The 21,459-nt window shown below is 33.5% G+C and overlaps 1 protein-coding gene and 1 long non-coding RNA gene across 5 annotated transcripts in view; both read left to right on the forward strand.

Moving 5' to 3' along the window:
• LOC127701037 (uncharacterized) overlaps positions 1–19,066 on the forward strand; it is a 115,627-nt gene extending 96,561 nt beyond the window's left edge. The window contains exons 2-3 of the long non-coding RNA XR_007981803.1: positions 15,001–15,149; positions 18,353–19,066. This is a non-coding gene — a long non-coding RNA (uncharacterized LOC127701037). The remainder of the gene's footprint in view (positions 1–15,000; positions 15,150–18,352) is intronic.
• LOC127701032 (uncharacterized) lies at positions 238–14,090 on the forward strand. Of its 4 annotated transcripts, none has more exons than XM_052204806.1 (6): positions 238–290; positions 3,147–3,352; positions 4,149–4,287; positions 10,065–10,198; positions 12,069–12,246; positions 13,321–14,090. In XM_052204806.1, the coding sequence occupies exons 2-6, from the start codon at positions 3,153–3,155 to the stop codon at positions 13,948–13,950; spliced, it is 1,281 nt and encodes a 426-aa protein (XP_052060766.1). In that variant the 5' UTR covers positions 238–290; positions 3,147–3,152; the 3' UTR covers positions 13,951–14,090. The 4 variants fall into 4 exon arrangements, with proteins under 4 accessions (XP_052060766.1, XP_052060764.1, XP_052060765.1 ...); XM_052204804.1 differs by having other exon boundaries at positions 246–380; XM_052204805.1 differs by having other exon boundaries at positions 246–380; positions 3,150–3,352.
• Positions 19,067–21,459: the final 2,393 nt, after the last annotated feature.

A 21,459-nucleotide genomic window follows, 5' to 3' on the forward strand; every position in this document is an offset into this window, starting at 1 on the left:
GAAACCACAATCGACCGTATGTTCCAGCATTGTATATTGCTGTTGGGTACTAGGGTGTGTTCTATTGGCATTCTTATTGTATTATATTGTAAAAATCAAATAATAAATCGTTTTAACGAGTAATTATCTTCATTCATGTTTTTGGTTTTTACTTATATTAATATTAGTAACTAATTATCTTAAAAATAATCATTTAAAGCTCTGATGGTTAAATAAAAAAATGTTCAAAAGTCGAACTGATCCTATATTACAAAACAGCTGATTGCGAACTAATAGGATCTTACAAAAAGGTAAAACTTATAAATACGCAAAATGATTTTAGGAAGACTGAATGACATTCAAGTTGAAGAGGGTAGGACTTAATAAAACTGACTGAGAAGGTAAAAGAAAGCTAACTAAATAGCAACAACAAAAAATCAGATTAGAATTGCAATGCAAACTTTTATTTATGAAGCATTAAGCCATTAAATGCATGCATATGTAACAAATTACCTGCTAGTAATTTGATACATGTTCATACATTTTTGGCTTCCTAAGTAATTTACATTGCAGTTTAAATTTTACTTTTTAGTATTTACAAAAATGATAGATAGTTTTACTTTATATCATTATTAAACTAGGGACATATATATATACACAGAGATTGGCAACTCTGTGAAATCACGTTAAAATCGCGCGGCCCGGAATGAGAATCTCGCCGATGAATTACTCTACAAATTGGGGACGAATATCCCCCGTATCGAGCTAACATAAAAAATGTTATGGACATTCTGGAAGGATTGTGCACAACCACACTGTTGACCCACCCTGCCTCGCTCTTTTTGGAAATCATGTCATTCCCTCAATTTTTGTTTATCACCTTGAGATTTGAACATTGTAAACTACTGTTGGCTAAAATAGTGAGTTGAACATGTTGAAAGATCATGAAGATACAAAAGGATGATCAAACTCATATGTCTAAAAGGAACTGCCAATGCCATGGCAAAAAAAGAAAAGCATCCAAAATGCAAATAGCGATATACAAAACACAACATAAAAATCTAAAGACTGAGCAACACGAACCCCACTAGAAACTGGGAGTTATCTCAGGTTCTCATGAAGGATAAGCGCAACAGGAACCCCACTAGAAACTGGGAGTTATCTCAGGTTCTCCTGAAGGATAAGCAGGGCATATGGTGTTGCTCTTCTAAGTACAAATCAGGCGATAATTCTAATTCGGTATGTCACATTTAAGGAAAAGAGGAAGGTACTGTGGTTATGACAATTGGAACATATCTGTCATCATCTGTGAAACAGATATTCCATAACAGTCAACTAAAAATCGTCCCTAAAATTTTTGAAGGGATGATTTTAACTTAACCACTTGGAACTCTTTGCTTCAAAGTTTTCTTGTAAGCAGCAACCCCAATTTTTTCAAGGAAATCATGATAGGAAATGGAAGATCTGGAATATCATATCAACTTGGAGATATACATGTATACTCCATATGCAGGTACTGTTGGAATGTTACTACATAGAAAAAGTACCTTTTCCTATTTTGAATTAAGTCCAGTCAGTTCAGGCCTGTTCATAATCCTATACCCATGTCACAGATTGTCAAAACATTCTTTCAAATCCTTTCCAATCACAATAATGTTGTCTAAATATAAAACTGCCATATATGCAATGTCCAGATCTAAAGCTGTGAACCATTAATGATATTTAAAATTCCAGGGATTAGATATGCATCCTCCATAGTTCGGTCATTCAGTTTTCAATAATCTACACATAATATCCGTGTTTCATATTTTTTTCTGTAAAATAACAATTTGTGTAAATCAAGGAGTACACGATTCTCTATAATTCTATTTTATTCCAACTTATCTATTTCTCTGCAAGTTGTTTCTCTTGAAGAATGACACTCCTCATGGGAGCTCTTTTATTTGTATCTCCTTTTCTTTGAAATCATGCATTCCAAAAAATCTCCTTCCAGGTTTACCATCGCGTTCTGCCAATATTTATTTGTTATCTTAATCATGTTAATACTGTTTTAAAATTATCAGCTTTATTATCTCATAAAAGATTTATACCTTGTTGGTGTATATCTTTCTTATATACATGATATATTTAGGCAATTGTTTTACTTCTTTTTTTAATTGATTATAATACTCAACTTGCAGGTTCTGTCTTTTGATTGGTAAGGTACCATACTTTGAGTTTTTGGAATCCACAGGTGTTCCATAGTTCTTAAAAATGTTGGGGGTTGTAGTTTATTATCATTTCACATTATATAATTTTGCAATGAGTCTTGGCAATTTTCAATAGTATTCTACAGAATTCAATAACTGAAATTTTGACTAAGTAATATTGGGTGGCCAAAAAGACCTTGAGGTATAGGGGGAGGGTTGAGATCTCACAAAACATGTTTAACCCCACCGCATTTTTGCGCCTGTCCCAAGTCAGGAGCCTCTGGCCTTTGTTAGTCTTGTATGTTTTTTAATTTTAGTTGATTTATATGTTTTGGAGTTTAGTATGACATCCATTTTCACTGAACAAGTACACATTTTTGTTTAGGGGCCAGCTGAAGCCCGCCAGATGAAGCCCGCCTCCGGGTGCGGGATTTTCTTATTGTGTTGAATACCCATTGGTGGCCTTGGGCTGTTTTCTGCTCTTCGGTCAGGTTGTTGTCTCTTTGACACATTCCCCATTTCAATTCTCAGTTTTCTTTTTTGGGTTAGATGAACTGAACTTTTGCAATGCAACATGTACACAGGAAAATCCCAGGAATTAGAAGTCAAGAAAGGTCTAAACATGAAAAATTACAAATACTTCAAGTGTTTAGAAAAAATATGAGGTCATGAAATGGCTTCTTTTAATTCAACTACAAAGAAACAAGAGTAAAGTAAAAAAATGTAAAAAATTCAAAATTAAGTTATTTTTACTGGAACATGTGGAATAACCTTCCATTGATTAATGTAGCAAAGACTGTTTTCTTTCAGTCATGAATAATAGCACTTTTTGGGTAAAGTTTCTACCCATGGATCTCTCTCTTTGCAGAACACCTGTAAAATGTTTGTACCAAGGTCTGATATATATATATAGATGCAAAAGATTGAATTAAACAGCTTTGGCCAAAATTATGTGATTATTTTTTTTCTTATTGGCAGTAGATTATGGCTATAAGAGTAGCTGTTATTGGAGCTGGTGCTGCAGGTCTGTGTGCTGTAAGACACCTTACTGCTCGACCAAATATTTTCCATACTGTGTGTTTTGATAAAAACTCATCAGAAGGTGGGACATGGATATACACAGAGGAAACAGGCAGTGATAAATATGGTCTTCCTGTACAATCAAGCATGTATAAGAACTTGAGGTATATAAAAACTTATATGTTATGGAATAATAACCTTCCTTTTTAGCAGAAATTTTATGTGGAATGAATAAAACAAACCTTCTTCTATAAGAGGATATTTGCCATTTATACAAATCTGTTAAAAATTATATGATAAAAATCTAAATGAGGAATCTTTCCCATGTTTACCACTCTCTTCAACCATATTCTTTGTACATAAACACCAATCAAACAAATGTGGATTCAAGATGCTGCAAAATGGAGACTTTTATATTTAATACCTTTTCTTTTTTCTAGTAATTATATCAGAAGAAGTTTTTTCCTATCAGTACTTTATCTTACAATATTTTATATGAATTAAAAGCAATTGAGCAACACAATCAAACTCTTCAGTCTTTAGTCTATATATACTAAAAGCTTTAAAATCAATGTTTGGAAAATTTACTAGTTGAAGGCAGATGAATCAGGTTAGTCAATCAGTAACAATTCCACCGTTATACACTTATTTCTAGTCCTGCCTGTCGTGCCTGCTGTAGAACATCTGAAAAAAGTCACAGTAGTCAAATTAACTAGTAAATTTTGAGTATTTTGTTGTTGATATGAAAATTGCATGAATTTTAGGACTTTAATTTTAGTCAAATTCTCACAGAAGAAATGAATGTTCAACTTAAAGATGGCTGTAACTGTTATGATTATTCAGTAGGTTTAATTGAAAAATAAAGAGATGTGATATGATTTCCAAGGATGTGGAATAAACATTTATTAACACAAAAGGTTAACACATTGGTCAGAAAACAACTTTCATATATATTTTCAGAACAAATCTTCCAAAAGAAGTAATGGCATTTCCAGGTTTTCCATTCAGGACCTCTCTTCCTTCATTTATAAAACATGATGATGTTTTAGAATACCTCCAAGAATATACAAAACATTATGATCTCCACAAGTGTATAAAGGTACCGGTATATATATATATTTATTTCTATTGAGCACTGATAGCAATTGTAAATCCGCCTCAAATAAACTATGTGCAATTGGCAACAAATCTAAAAAATAGACAAAAATGTTCTCAGAGTAATGTTATTAGCTATCTTATGTCACAGGACACATGTTTTTATACGACCGCAAAATTTTTTTTTGGATCGTATAATGGTATGATGTCGTCGTCCGAAGACACATTGGTTTCCGGACAATAACTTTAGTTTAAGTGAATGGATCTTTATGAAATTTTTTAAGAAGGTTCAATACCACAAAAGGAAGGTTGGGATTGATTTTGGGGATGATGGTCCCAACCGTTTAGGAATTAGGGGCCCAAAACAAGCATTTTTCTAGTTTCAGGATAATAACTTGTGTATAAGTATTTTGATTGCTCTGAAATTGTACCACAATGTTTAATACCACAAGTAGAAGGTTGGGATTCATTTTAGGGGTTATGGGGCCAACAGTTTAGGAATTAAGGGCCTAAAAAAAAGCATTTTTCTAGTTTCCAGACAATAACTTATGTGTAAGTGTATGGATCTCTCTGACATTGTACTACAATGTTACATATAACAAAGGGAAGGCTGGGATTGAGTTTGGGGTTAATTGCCCCAAACATGTAGGAATTAGGGGCCAAAAAAGGGCCAAAAACAAGCATTTTACTAGTTTCCAGACAATAACTTGTGTGTAAGTGTATGGATCTCTCTGAAATTGTACTACAAGGTTCCATGCTACAAAGGAAAGGCTGGGATTGAGTTTTGGGGTTATTGCTCCAAGAGGGGGGATTTTTTTTCCAATTTTTATACGCCCGTCAAATTTTTGACGGGACCTATTATGTTATACAAATGTCCGGCGTCCGTCCGTCTGTCCGTCCGTCTGTCTGTCCGTCTGTCTGTCCAGCGTAAACATGTCGCACCGTAACTTGAGAATGACTTATCCAAATTTCATGAAACTTAACATAGTTGTTTCTTATGATGGTCAAACGATCTGTATACTTTTTGGTGAAAATAAGATTAAAACTTTTTGAGTTACAGGACTTAGTAACTAAAACAGGTGTGTGTTTTTTTTCACATGTCGCGCCGTATCTCAAAAACAATTTATGATTATTGCTTAAAACTTTACACACTTCTTAGTTATATTAATCTTAAGATCTGTATACTTTTTGATGATGATTCAAAATTTTATTTTTGAGTTATTGAGTATTTTGTTAAAAAGGGGGAGGGGTTTTTCACATGTCGCGCCGTATCTCAAAAACAGTTTATGATTATTGCTTAAAACTTTACACACTTCTTAGTTATATTAACCTTAAGATCTGTATACTTTTTGGTTTTGATTCAAAATTTTATTTTTGAGTTATTGAGTATTTTGTAAAAAAAGGGGGAGGGGTTTTTCACATGTCGCGCCATATCTCAAAAATGATTTATGATTATTTCTTAAAATTTTACACACTTCTTAGTTATATTAATCTAAAGATCTGTATACTTTTTGGTTTTGATTCAAAATTTTATTTTTGAGATATTGATTTTTTTTTAAAAGGGGTGTTTTCACATGTCGCGCCGTATCTCAAAAATGATTTATGATTATTGCTTAAAATTTTACACACTTCTTAGTTATATTAATCTAAAGATCTGTATACTTTTTGGTTTTGATTCAAAATTTTATTTTATAGATATTGAGTTTTTTTGTAAAAAAAAAAAGGGGGTTTTCGCATGTAACGCCGTATGTCAGAAACTATTTATGCTTATTGCATAAAAATTCACACACAAGACGACGGGCGTATCATGCGCTCATGGCGCAGCTGTTTATTTTTAAGGGATTCATATTTTTTTTTCAAAATTTTTAAAATTTAGAATTTTTGAAAAGTTTCAAGAAGAAATCTTCAATTGCACAGTATTGCGCAATGGATTTATAAGATCTTTGACCACATTTATTTTGTGTCAGAAACCTATATTATGTCAAAAATTTGATTACAATCCAAATTCAGACAGTATCAAGCTTGAATATTGTGTCCAAATTTGCCCCCACTGTTCAGGGTTCGACCTCTGCGGTCGTATCAGGCTGCGCTCAGCTAAGCATTTTATTTGTAGTATAGATTACATTTAGGTAAATAAAACCTTTATGGGGATGGCTTCATATATATCAGTTTTCCAAAACAGAATTTGTTTTACTACTATTGAGATTAAAAAAACAAAACATAGCGCCTTGAGCACAACGGTGTGCACATCCTATCCATGAACATTTCAAGAAATTTATCAATGAAATATATACTCAGATATTCTGGGTACGAAATGATATGCATGTGTATGAATGAAAATAACATTGTATAAATTTGGTGCATCTTAAGCACTTTAACATTCTTAAGAAAAATACATAAATTGTACACAGTGCATGAATCAAGTTTCAGTTCTAAAAAATGATAACATTGTTAAAGTGATATATGAAATTGTTGTTAACTTCCTCTGTTACCATGGTTATGGACAAAAGAAGATATTGCCAATTTAAAGTATTACTTTTTTAAATGCTTAATACAAGGCAATGTTTAAGTTTTAGCTGCCACTGCGAAATGAATGCAATCTTTACCCTTCAGTGCTCACAAGAATCTTGATTTACAGTCGAACCTCGTTGTGTCGAAGTCTAAGGGACCAGACCAAAGTATTCAAATCATCCGAGGTTCGACTCATCCGAGGTCGAGTGTGTCGTCATAAATTTGGAATGCATGAAATACGGTATAAGATTTATGTAAACTAGATACAAGGAACAGTGTGCCTTTTTTCGATATGACACTTTATGATTGTGTATTAAATCTCCATTTTTGGTCCTTCGTAATAATTAAACACACAAGTACAGATACAAATCATGCACAAATAAAATCAATAGTCTACACAAATATTTACAAAGGTCAGTCACTATAAATTATGAAATCATTCGCGGAAGGAAATAAGTTCTGAACGGTCTCTAATGAGGTCGTCTGCTTTACATTAAATTATCATGAATTGATCATAATTGTCTTAATCCTTTTATTTATTGTAATTGATGAGTTTTAAATCTAACGATTCGATTCATTTAAAAATTACTTCGACTCATCCGAGTTTTCGACACAACCGAGTTTGACACAACGAGGTTCGACTGTATATTATTGTGTGTTTTTGAAAGCAGATAAATTCATCATAGATACAAGGATTACAATTTTGTACACCAGTGTACAGCTCAGGTAATCTATTCCTTGGGTAGAACATCCTTATTACTTTGAAAAATTTCAAAGTTTTGTTAACAGTTAATTTATAATTATGACCATATCAATGATAATTCATGTCAACACAGAAGTGCTGACAACTGGACTAGATTGTGGAACTAATAACTTGACCCATCTATATGAAGTTGGTTCTGACATTATGGCTCAAAAGACAGAATCTTTACTCTTGGACCTGTCATGTGAATGTGAATTCTGTTATCTTGGGTCAATAGAGTGGTATTGGGCACTGATAAATTGGCTCAATACTGTGGATATGTTATTGATAATATCGCTCACTAGAGTGAATTAGAGTACTATTATATTGACTCAATAAAGTGAACGTGTGTGTGTGTGGAACTGTTTTCTTGGCTCAATTTAGTGGATAATGGTGTCTTGTTACAATAGAGTGGATGTGGATACTGATATCTTGAAATAGTAGAGTGGATGCGAGTACTGATACCTTGAAATAGTAGAGTGGATGCGAGTACTGATATCTTGAAATAGTAGAGTGGATGCAAGTACTGATATCTTGAAATAGTAGAGTGGATGTGGGTACTGATATCTTGAAATAGAAGAGTGTATGCGAGTACTGATATCTTGAAATAGTAAAGTGGATGTGAGTTCTGATATCTTGACATAGTAGAGTGGATGCGAGTACTGATATCTTGAAATAGTAGAGTGTATGCGAGTACTGATATCTTAAAATAGTAGAGTGGATGCGAGTTCTGATATCTTGAAATAGTAGAGTGGATGCGAGTACTGATATCTTGAAATAGTAGAGTGGACGCGAGTACTGATATCTTAAAATAAAAAAATGGATGTTAGTACTAATAACTGAACTCAATAGAGTGAATGCGAGATATGATATCTTAACTCAATAGAGTGGATGCGAGTACTGATATCTTTACTCAATAGAGTGGATGTGAGTACTGATATCTTTACTCAATAGAGTGGATGTGAGTACTGATATCTTAACTCAATAGAGTGGATGTGAGTACTGATATCTTAACTCAATAGAGTGGATGCGAGTACTGATATCTTGACTCAATAGAGTGGATGTGGGTACTGATATCTTAACTCAATATAGTGGATGTGAGTACTGATATCTTAACTCAATAGAGTGGATGTGAGTACTGATATCTTAACTCAATAGAGTGGATGTAAGTACTGATATCTTGACTCAATAGAGCGGATGTGGGTACTGATATCTTGACTCAATAGAGTGGATGTGGGTACTGATATCTTGAATCAATAGAGCTGATGTGAGTACTGATATCTTGACTCAATAGAGTGGATGTGGGTACTGATATCTTGACTCAATAGAGTGGATGTGAGTACTGATATCTTAACTCAATAGAGTGAATGTTTGTACTGATATCTTGACTCAATAGAGCAGATGTGGGTACTGATATCTTAACTCAATAGAGCGGATGTGGGTACTGATATCTTGACTAAATAAAGTGGATGTGGGTACTGATATCTTAACTCAATAGAGTAGATGTGGGTACTGATAACTTGACTCAATAGAGTGGATGTGAGTACTGATATCTTGACTCAATAGAGTGGATGCGAGTTCTATTATCTTAACTGTATTGGTAAGGATTATTGATTTCTTGACTCAATAAAATGGATGTGGGTACTGATATCTTGGCCTAAAAAAGCGGAAAGGGTTACAGTTATTATAGTTTAAAAGAGTGGATGTACTGATATTTTGGCTCAACAAAGTATATGGGTACTGATATGTTAGCTCAATAAAGTGAATGTTGATATATATATCTTGTCCAAATACGGCAGAAGTGGGTACTGGTATCTTGACTAAAAAGAGTGGATGTGGTATTGATATCTTGGCTCACTACAGTGTTGGGTACTGACACCTTTGATCAATAGAGTAGATGTGGGTTTTGGTTTGTTTGTCCAAAAGAATTTCTGTTGATAGTGATATCTTACCTCAATATATAAAAGTCAATGAGGATAACTGATGTCTTGGTTCAAACTACTGATATAAAAGTCAATGAGAATTTCAAACTACTGGTACCTTGACACATAAGATTGATTGCTGGTACTGGTATCTTGGCGTTAAAGAGTTGATGGGGATACTGATATCTTGAATAAGTGGAGTGGATGAGGGTAGCTGATATCTTACCTAAAAAGAGTGGTTGTTGCCTTTAATAGTAGGTACTAATATTCTTCGAAATTATACATAATTTGGTGAAAATATTGTATATATGAATTCAATGATCCTAGTATCTATGATGAGTATATACATGCATATGGTCCTCACAGATTTCAACTTACTTACTTGTTCTTCAGAAGGTGTAACTTTCAAAAAGAAGTTATAAAAGTGAAAATGTTGCTGTTCCTTAATACTTCACTATAAAAAAAATATCTAAAGAACTTGAATTGTGTTTTATGAATCATAAAATTCGAATTCCTTGTTGCTTATATTTCATGTAAACTTAGCAAATGTTTTTATATAAATAAAATTGTTATTATTGAATTTGAAATATTACTTATTTTATTTAGTTTGAGACTTTGGTACAACATATCCGTCCAGAGATTCATGGTGACAAAACACAATGGCATGTGTCATACAGTAATGTAGGACAAAGAGATGAAACAAAAACAGATATATTTGATGTTGTTATGGTTTGTAATGGGTAAATTTAATTATCTAAATTAACAGCATGTCAATGCATGTTGTATATATAGGGAATCTCTCACTAGGTTACTAATGTGTGATCATCTTAATGTCTGGGTCCTATCTGAGAGCTGAAGGGATTCTAGGCTTTGATCCCCAACTGGTTAAAGTAATTTTTTTTAGATGTGTATTTGATGGCTCTTCAACTAGCATACTGTATTTAGTAATAAGAGCTGGTTCTACATAGTTGAAAGTATGAAGAACTTGTCAGGATGTGTTGTCATGTCTTCCTCTAGAATGTTACAATTTGAGCTACACTGTCAAAAATAGTAAAAGTAAGCTCTACCTTTATCATGTTTAAAGTTAAATTAGATGTATTATGTTCAAGTAAATGCATTCATATGTTAATTGAACTCACATGTAAAATTAAATCAGCTCAGAAAATGTGTTCTTACATGTAATTGAAAACATTCTATTATTGAGTATTAAATATTAATATTTTTAAACAGCTGTGTGGCCATCTATCAATCTATTATCAAAATGCACAAAAGCTAAAGAGTTCATGAAACTAGAATACAATTTTAGAATTGGTGAAAGAAAGCTCCCTTCTAATTTTGAAAATATGTAATTTGATTTTTATACGCCCGTTTACGAGACGTTTTATGGTATACAGTTGTGCGTCCGTCCGTCTGTCAACATGTCAGACAATAACTCAAAAACGCTTCAACCAATTTGAATGAAACTTTCGATTTTTATAAATTTCAGATTTTACGTTTCCGAGTTATGAGGTTTTATTCATTAAAAAAGGGGGCATTTTCCAGTTTTCGGACAATAACTCAAAAATGCTTTAAGCAGTTTTCATGAAACTTTGATGAATTATTTATATCTATCAAAGTGATCTCCCTTTCGATTTATATAAATTTTAGATTTTACGTTTCCAAGTTATGGGGTTTTATTCATTAAAAAAAGGGGATTTTCCAGTTTTTGGACAATAACTCAAAAATACTTTGAGCAGTTTTCATGAAACTTTAACTGGTTTATATCTATTAAAATAACCTCCCTTTAGTTTTTATAAATTTCTGATATGACATTGAGGAGTTATGGAACATTATTCTTTGAAAAAGCGACTGGCGTATCATGTGTTCATGGCGCAGCTCTTTATTCACATATTGAATACTAATCCAAATATGGTAAGATTGATTTACTTGAAACTGAACACCATTTTTGGGATGGTTAATGGGAGCTACTTGTTTTATTTTTAAAGTTTTCCAATTGGTCATTCCCGAGTTGTGGACTTTAACCATCACACTTTAGACAACTTGTCCCATGATTTATACTTAGTATACTTGGATCAAATTACTTCAAACTTTATACACTTTATAAGGTTGCTAATGCTTATAAAGGTAAGCTCCCTTTCAATTTTGAAAATTCTCTAGGATTGTCATTTGAAAGATACGAGGCATTCACCATCAGCATGATCAGATTTGAGACAATTTTTTACATGTCATGCACTTGCTCGAGTATAAATAAACCAATTAACATCATACTTAACACTTTGTTTGGATTGAAGAATGTTTTTCTACATGGCCATTTTACTTACTTCTTCAATATTTCATTTTATTGAGTATATATGAACAGATTAAGATTCATTGTACTTACTCACCAGGAGGAGATACTGCATGACAATATTTTGAATATAATTTGTTTCAATACACTATGTTTTTTGATGATTATTTATACAGTGTACAACAGATCACCATTAAGTTGATGTTCACTTATATAATTTTGTATTCATGTGAAGGGATATCTATTTACTGAGACAGGGTAGATAATCATCTGATTATAAATTATAAAACCAGTGTTTATCATGTTTATTGTATATTTTCCAGGCATTATGAAGTACCACTTTATCCAAAAATTCCTGGTCTAGACGACTTTGAAGGGGAGGTAATCCACAGTCATTGTTATAGACATCCTGAACAGTTTACTGGTAAAAGAGTTGTCTGCCTTGGTGCTGCTGCGTCCGGACAGGATATTGCTGTTGATGTGTCTTCTTGTGCTAAATATGTAAGATAATTGACATCAAACTTGACCTAGTTGACATCCCTTAATTAAAAAAAATGATAATAAAAGGCACTGTAGCTTATTATTGTAAATTCAGAAATTATTGTGTGCATTTATTATTGCAATTTTTCAAGAATGTACAAAAATGTGAGTTTTATTATTGAGATTTCGAGTGCATATAGGTCTATATTTCAGTTATCAGAATGCAAGTTCTTATTATTGCAATACTCACCCAGTCACATTATACGCATTTATGAAAACCTCACAATTATTTTCTGAATTTACAGTAGTTAAATTGGCTTTTTCTACTGTGACTTAACTGTAAGTGTTCCCTCCAACTATTGCAGCACGTTTAAAATTCTGACAAAACTGGTCAGACATTTTAACCAACTGCTGTAGTAAACCAGTCGAAGTCATCAAAGTGCAAGGTGACAGATTAAGTATACTTACAATCCTACAAGACTTTAATTCTGCTTCATTGTTATTATCAAAATTTAGTTAAAAATTTCTACACATATTGCTATTGTAAAGGGTCATTCGAAAAGTAACCCTGTTTGTTGATCTGTCTGCCAATGTACCTTGTAAGGGCACTCCCCCGAAACGTCTGGACAGATATTAATGAATCTATTTACAGTTATAGAACACTACCTAATAATATAATCATCTTCAATTTTGGTTTGATCAGCTCTTTAATGTTTGTATAAGATTTGGATTTTCAAATATTTTGGCCTCGAGCATCATGCACATGTCAAAATGCACATCTGGTGTAGTAAAATTTGTACTGTTAACGTTATCCAAATATGTTAAAGGGGAGATAATTAAATTTATTTACTTCAATATACCAATGTATTGCAGGGTGGGGGACATCCTTTTGTGACTTCACTCACACTTCTAGTTTTACTGGGAAATTATGATATTTTATCTTAACCAATTTAATAAAAAAAAAAATGTTAACAACTGTTTTTATGTCAGCATGAGTTAAACTTAAATCTTGATGACAACAGTGTGTATAATTTTAGGTTTGTCTGAGAAAGTATTGATATAATTGACTATAGTCTTATAACTTATATTTTTCAGTTATATATGAGTCACAATAAAGCAGTGTTACAGACAGTGTTACCAGATAATGTAGAACAAAAACCTGGTATTAAACAACTCAAAAAACATTCTGTCATATTTAAAGATGATAGTGAAGTGGACATTGATGTTTTACTTCTGTGTACTGGCTATCTATATAACTTTCCCTTCCTTTCAGAGGACATAGGTTTACAAGTAGAGGATGAGAGAATATGGCCTCTTTATAAACATGTGATACACACACACTATCCTTCACTGTCTTTCATAGGTATATTAAAGACAATTTGTCCATTCCCAGCCTTTGATATGCAGGTTCGCTTTGTAATAGCAGGAATTGATGGCTCTATGCCGCTTCCATCTGAAGAAGAGATGAAAAAGGACATTGATAAGGATTTCAAACTGAGACTGTCAGAAGGACTTCCTGTTAGATATGCTCATAATATGGGTCCAAGACAGTGGCGTTATAATGATGGACTTGCTGAAATGGCCAAAATTAAACCACTTCCTCAAGTGGTTGAAATGCTGTATGATTATGTGCATGAAACTCGTGTGAAAGATATTGCTGGTTACAAATCTGTAAACTATAGTATTGAAGGAGACAGTGATATGTTTAAGGTTGTCGAAACATAAACTTAGTGTGCAACTTATATATACAATGTGTAAACAAGTGTGCAATATTTAGATATATATTTATATAAAATGTGTAAACTCCAGTATTGGTAAATCTCATTTGCTGTCCTTCAAAATGAAATTAAAAAGTTTTAACAGGAGATTGAGTTTGTTTGCCCTGTTTACTATAGTTACATGTAGTTTTCAAGATAATAGGCAAAAGAGAATGTAATGGGGAAAATTATGATTTAGTGACATTAACTCCTGTAAAGATTTTACCATTGAATTCAGCATTGTTTACTTATTTGTAGATAATATTTGCTGTTTAAAGTTTCTTTCTATCTATTACAGTTTTAAAATAATACACAAAAATGCCCCAAAAAATGGTAAAAATCAGTAAGGAGCTACAGCCCCAATAAGGAGTCTTATCATTAATTTCCGTCATTTGATTTAATTTGTAGATTTACTCTTTCTGATTAATTTAACCATTTGAAGTGTCTATTCATTTATTAATTAGCTTTATTTCCAAACTTGTTTTTAGCTCACCTGGCCCAAAGGGCCAAGTGAGCTTTACTCATCACTTGGCGTCCGTCGTCGTCGTCGTTGTCCATCATTGTTAGCTTTTACAAAAATCTTCTCCTCTGAAACCACTGGGCCAAATTTAACCAAACTTGGCCACAATCATCATTAGGTATCTAGTTTAAAAAATGTGTCAGATGACCCTGCCATCCAACCAAGACGGCTGCCATGGCTAAAAATAGAACATAGGGGTAAAATGTAGATTTTGGCTTATATCTTTGAAACTAAAGCATTTAGACTAAAACTGATTATCAGGTCAAGATCTATCTGCCCTGAAATTTTCAGACAAATCTGACAACCCGTTGTTGGGTTGCTGCCCCTGAATTGTTAATTTTAAGGAAATTTTGCAGTTTTTATACGACCGCAAAAAAATTTTGAGGTCGTATATTGGTATGACGTTGGCGTCGTCGTCGTCGTCGTCCGAAGACACATTGATTTTCGCACTCTAACTTTAGTTTAAGTGAATGGATCTCTATGAAATTTAACCATAAGGTTCAATACCACAAAAGGAAGGTTGGGATTGATTTTGGGGGTTATGGTACCAACAGTTAAGGAATTAGGGGCCAAAAATAAGCATTTTTGTAACTTCCAGACATAACTTGTGTGTTAGTGTATGGATCTCTCTGACATTGTACCACAAGGTTCCATATCACAAAGGGAATGCTGGGATTGATTTTGGGGGTAATTGCCTCAAAATTTTAGGAATTAAGGGCCAAAAAAGGGGCAAAAAACAAGCATTTTTCTAGTTTCATGATAATAACTTGTGTGTAAGTGTATGGATCTTTCTGAAATTGATTGTACTACAAGGTTCCATATCACAAAGGGAAAGCTGGAATTGAGTTTGGGGGTAATTGCCCAAAACGTTTAGGAATAAGGGGCCAAAAAGGGGAAAAAAATAAGCATTTTTCTAGTTTCCAGACAATAACTTGTGTTCAAGTGTATAGATCTCTCTGAAATTGTACTGCAAGGTACCATACCACAAAGGGAAGGCTGGGATTAATTTTGGGGGTAATTGCCTCAAATTTTAGGAATAAGGGGCCAAAAGGGGCAAAAAACAAGCATTTTTCTAGTTTCAGGACATTAACTTGTGTGTAATTGTATGGATCTTTATGAAATTGTACTACAAGGTTCCATATCACAAAGGGAAAGCTGGGTTTGAGTTTGGGGGTAATTGCCCTAAACGTTTAGGAATTTGGGGCCAAAAAGGGGCCTAAAAACAAGCATTTTTCTAGTTTCCAGACAATAACTTGTGTTCAAGTGTATGGATCTCTCTGAAATTGTACTGCAAGGTACCATACCACAAAGGGAAGGCTGGGATTGAGTTTGGGGGTGATGAATGATAAGGGGGTTAAAAAAATTTGGTGGAGGGATTTATTTTTCTTTAATATTTTCCATTTTAAATTTGTTATTTCTGATTTATATATAAAAGCAAATAATAATGATATGGTTTGAATAGGTGAATTAAAATTTTTTAAGTTCTTAGACCACATTCATTCTGTGTCAGAAACCTATGCTGTGTCAAATATTTAATCACAATCCAAATTCAGTGCTGTATCAAGCTTGAATGTTGTGTCCATACTTGCCCCAACTGTTCAGGGTTCGACCTCTGCGGTTTCTGATTTATATATAAAAGCAAATAATAATGATATGGTTTGAATAGGTAAATTAAAATTTTTTAAGTTCTTAGACAACATTCATTCTGTGTCAGAAACCTATGCTGTGTCAAATATTTAATCACAATCCAAATTCAGTGCTGTATCAAGCTTGAATGTTGTGTCCATACTTGCCCCAACTGTTCAGGGTTCGACCTCTGCAGTCGTATCAAGCTGTGCCCAGCAGAGCATTTTATTGGTTATTATCTTGAATATTATTAAAGATAGAGATAAACTGTAAACAGCAATAATGTTCAGCAAAGTAAGATCTACAAATAAGTTGTCATGACCAAAATTGTCAGTCGACCCCTTTAGGAGTTATTGCCCTTTATAGTAAATTTTTAACAATTTTTCATAAATATTTGTAATCTTTTACAAAAATTTTCTTCTCTGAAACTACTGAGACAAATTTAACCATACTTGGCCATAATCATTATTAGGGTATCTTGTTTAAAAAATTTGTCCGATAACCCCGCCTTCCAATCATCATGGCCGACCTGGTTAAAAATAGTACATAGGGGTAAAATGCAGTTTTTATACGACCGCAAAAAAATTTTTGTGGTCGTATAATGGTATGACGTTGGCGTCGTCGTCGTCGTCGTCGTCCGAAGACACATTAGTTTTCGCACTCTAACTTTAGTTTAAGTGAATGGATCTCAATGAAATTTTACCATAAGGTTCAATACCACAAAAGAAAGGTGGGGATTGATTTTGGGGGTTATGGTTCCAACAGTTAAGGAATTAGGGGCCAAAAAGGGGCCAAAAATAAGCATTTTTGTAACTTCCAGACATAACTTGTGTGTAAGTGTATGGATCTCTCTGACATTGTACCACAAGGTACCATACCACAAAGGGAAGGCTGGGATTGAGTTTGGGGGTGATGAATGATAAGGGGGTTAAAAAAATTTGGTGGAGGGATTTATTTTTCTTTAATATTTTCCATTTTAAATTTGTTATTTCTGATTTATATATAAAAGCAAATAATAATGATATGGTTTGAATAGGTGAATTAAAATTTTTAAGTTCTTAGACCACATTCATTCTGTGTCAGAAACCTATGCTGTGTCAAATATTTAATCACAATCCAAATTCAGTGCTGTATCAAGCTTGAATGTTGTGTCCATACTTGCCCCAACTGTTCAGGGTTCGACCTCTGCGGTTTCTGATTTATATATAAAAGCAAATAATAATGATATGGTTTGAATAGGTAAATTAAAATTTTTTAAGTTCTTAGACAACATTCATTCTGTGTCAGAAACCTATGCTGTGTCAAATATTTAATAACAATCCAAATTCAGTGCTGTATCAAGCTTGAATGTTGTGTCCATACTTGCCCCAACTGTTCAGGGTTCGACCTCTGCAGTCGTATCAAGCTGTGCCCAGCAGAGCATTTTATTGGTTATTATCTTGAATATTATTAAAGATAGAGATAAACTGTAAACAGCAATAATGTTCAGCAAAGTAAGATCTACAAATAAGTTGTCATGACCAAAATTGTCAGTCGACCCCTTTAGGAGTTATTGCCCTTTATAGTAAATTTTTAACAATTTTTCATAAATATTTGTAATCTTTTACAAAAATTTTCTTCTCTGAAACTACTGAGACAAATTTAACCATACTTGGCCATAATCATTATTAGGGTATCTTGTTTAAAAAATTTGTCTGATGACCCCGCCTTCCAATCATCATGGCCGACCTGGTTAAAAATAGTACATAGGGGTAAAATGCAGTTTTTATACGACCGCAAAAAAAAATTTTGTGGTCGTATATTGGTATGACATTGGCGTCGTCGTCGTCGTCCGAAGACACATTAGTTTTCGCACACTAACTTTAGTTTAAGTGAATGGATCTCAATGAAATTTTACCATAAGGTTCAATACCACAAAAGGAAGGTGGGGATTGATTTTGGGGGTTATGGTTCCAACAGTTAAGGAATAAGGGGCCAAAAAGGGGCCAAAAATAAGCATTTTTGTAACTTCCAGACATAACTTGTGTGTAAGTGTATGGATCTCTCTGACATTGTACCACAAGGTTCCATATCACAATAGGAATGCTGGGATTGATTTTGGGGGTAATTGCCTCCAAATTTTAGGAATTAGGGGCCAAAAAGGGGCAAAAAACAAGCATTTTTGTAGTTTCATGACAATAACTTGTGTGTTAGTGTATTGATCTCTCTGACATTGTATCACAAGGTTCCATATCACAAAAGGGAATGCTGGGATTGATTTTGGGGGTAATTGCCTCCAAATTTTAGGAATTAGGGGCCAAAAAGGGGCAAAAAACAAGCATTTTTCTAGTTTCATGACAATAACTTGTGTGTAAGGGTATGGATCTTTATGAAATTGTACTACAAGGTTCCATATCACAAAGGGAAAGCTGGAATTGAGTTTGGGGGTAATTGACCTAAATGCTTAGGAAGAAGGGACCAAAAAAGGGCCAAAAATAAGCATTTTTCTAGTTTCCAGACAATAACTTGTATTCAAGTGTATGGATCTCTCTGAAATTGTACTGCAAGGTACCATACCACAAAGGAAGGCTGGGATTGATTTTGGGGGTAATTCCCTCAAAATTTTAGGAATGAGGGGCCATAAAAGGGCAAAAAAACCAGCATTTTTCTAGTTTCAGGACAATAACTTGTGTGTAAGTGTATGGATCTTTATGAAATTGTACTGCAAGGTTCCATATCACAAAGGGAAGGCTGGGTTTGAGTTTGGGGGTGATTGCCCTAAACATTTAGGAATTTGGGGCCAAAAAGGGACCAAAAAACAAGCATTTTTCTAGTTTCCAGACAATTACTTGTGTTCAAGTGTATGGATCTCTCTGAAATTGTTCTGCAAGGTACCATACCACAAAGGGAAGGCTGAGATTGAGTTTGGGGGTGATGAATCATAAGGGGGTTCACAAAATTTGGGGGGGGGGATTTTTTTCCCTTTTTTTTCTATAGAATTTTCCATTTTAAATTGGTTATTTCTGATTTATATATAAAAGCAAATAAAAATGATATGGTTTGAATAGGTAAATTAAAAAATTTTAAGTTCTTGGACCACTTTCATTCTGTGTCAGAAACCTATGCTGTGTCAAATATATAATTACAATCCAAATTCAGTGCTGTATCAAGCTTGAATGTTGTGTCCATACTTGCCCCAACTGTTCAGGGTTCGACCTCTGCGGTCGTATCAAGCTGCGCCGCAGCGGAGCATTTTATTTGTTTATATCTCTGAAACTAAAGCATTTAGAGCAAATCTGACAGGTGGCAAAAATATTCATCAGATTTAGATTTATTATCTGCCCTGAAATTTTCAGGCGAATCCGACAACCCGTTGTTGGGTTGCTGCTCCTGAGTTAGTAATTTTACTGAATTTTGCAGTTTTTTGTTATTAGTCCCCTACCGACGAAGTCGAAGGGGACTTTAGGTTTGCACTCCGTCCGTCCGTCTGTCCATCCGTCAGTCCAGCAAATCGGCTTTCCACATTTTTTTTCTTCATTCTTGGAGATATTGATTTGATATTTGGTATAGTTTTATCATGACAAGTTATAGGTCAAGTTCGAATTTTGTTCCGGTCTGATGATTTAGTCCAGAGTTATGGACTATAACTCTGGACCATATCTAATGTTAAAGTACTATGTTAAACCATATTTCTGTACAAAGGGAGATTTTTTCAAAAGACATTCTTTGTTAAATTATTTGAAGATTTTTTTTGCAGGTTTGTTTGTTATTTAGTATAAACTAATTTTCTGAATGCTATATATATAAAAAATAAATTATGAAAAGAAATCCTTTAATTAGATAATAATCCATTTTTATTAATGTATATATTTCAATACATTACATTGTGTAGATAAAAGTTGTTGACATTTTATAGATAAGTTACAAATCTATATTAGTTTGTGACAAATGAAAGAAAAAATATTTGGAACTATTAATTATATTTGATTATAAGTTGAAAATAGATTTACACTGTATTACATCATATCTAATGTTTTTTTTTTGGAAAATGACGCAATCAGCGGCATGTTTCCGATACCATTGACCAGAACTTACGGAAGTCGATTATTGCCTCCGCCTACCGCACTCGGTTTCATATTTATTATTTTACATACTAACTGGAATCTGCTTGTATTACACTACACTCGAACAAAGTGTTGTAGTGGGACGGGAACCAGTTTACATACTTTATTTTATTAACCAAAAAGATATCTTGACCTGTCCATATGTTTTTTGTTATTAAATGGTATTTGGAGCTATCCCTTTGTTATATTTTTCATATTTATTCGAGCTTTCACTTTTATGCACATGTCTTACAATCGTAAACAATCGTGTATGTATACATGATGAATAGATCCGTTTTGTTATGGTGTTGGACTTTTTACCCTCCAATGATCAGCAATCGCTAGACAAAATAGTTCTCCTAAATAATGTCAGCCTTTCATGCCATTTCAACTTTACAATCATTAAAAAAAGTGAAAATCGGAATCATTTTGATATCCATTGGAAAGAAACTGGTCTTTATCCAGATTTACGAAGATTTTAGTAATACGGTTATACCCACGCGGTGCGTATGAATCTTTGTTTACAAAACAGGATTTCGGAACGTCTCTAGTTTTTAGATCGTAAGTCACGATTACACATGCAATGGCAGTACCTTTCCAATTACTATTTATGTGTTGTGTCTAAATTAAGTTGTAACACTTTATAGTGACTGGAAAGGGTAGAAAAATTCATCAGATGAGAAAAGGCTGAAGATACTTCAAACGGCACCGAATCATTAGATATTGCATCTTATAAAAAGAAACTGAGATTTGGATAGTTCCACTTCAAGGTAAAAATGTTTATCTCTTGTGAAATGAAATAAAAAAAATATTGTAACACTGTAGTTAATTAATAAAGATACTATTACGTGTATTTCTGTATTGGCCTTATTATTGGTTCTCGGCCAGCAGTCAAACGGCACCGAATCATTAGATATTGCATCTTATAAAAGGAAACTGAGATTTGGATAGTTCCACTTCAAGGTAAAAATGTTTATCTCTTGTGAAATGAAATAAAAAAAATATTGTAACACTGTAGTTAATTAATAAAGATACTATTACGTGTATTTCTGTATTGGCCTTATTATTGGTCCTCGGCCAGCAGTATTGGCCTTCCGCTTCGCCTCAGACCAATACACCCAAGACATGGACGAATATCAAGGCCAATACAGAAATACTTACGCAATGATATTATAGAATGACAGTATGGTTCAATAGCGGGAATCAGCCCCTCAACTACTTTTTACATAAATATTAACTTCTGGCTTCA

This window comes from Mytilus californianus, unplaced genomic scaffold (assembly GCF_021869535.1).
Source record: "Mytilus californianus isolate M0D057914Y unplaced genomic scaffold, xbMytCali1.0.p SCAF_5, whole genome shotgun sequence".
NCBI classification, from domain to species: domain Eukaryota; kingdom Metazoa; phylum Mollusca; class Bivalvia; order Mytilida; family Mytilidae; genus Mytilus; species Mytilus californianus.

Excerpts from the sequence above, each read along its gene's own strand:
- LOC127701032 (XM_052204806.1), top strand. The coding sequence starts at position 3,153 with ATGGCTATAAGAGTAGCTGTTATTGGAGCTGGTGCTGCAGGTCTGTGT. Across the intron at positions 3,353-4,148 it reads AGCATGTATAAGAACTTGAG|AACAAATCTTCCAAAAGAAG; the intron begins GTATATAAAAAC and ends ATATATTTTCAG. Across the intron at positions 4,288-10,064 it reads ATCTCCACAAGTGTATAAAG|TTTGAGACTTTGGTACAACA; the intron begins GTACCGGTATAT and ends TATTTTATTTAG.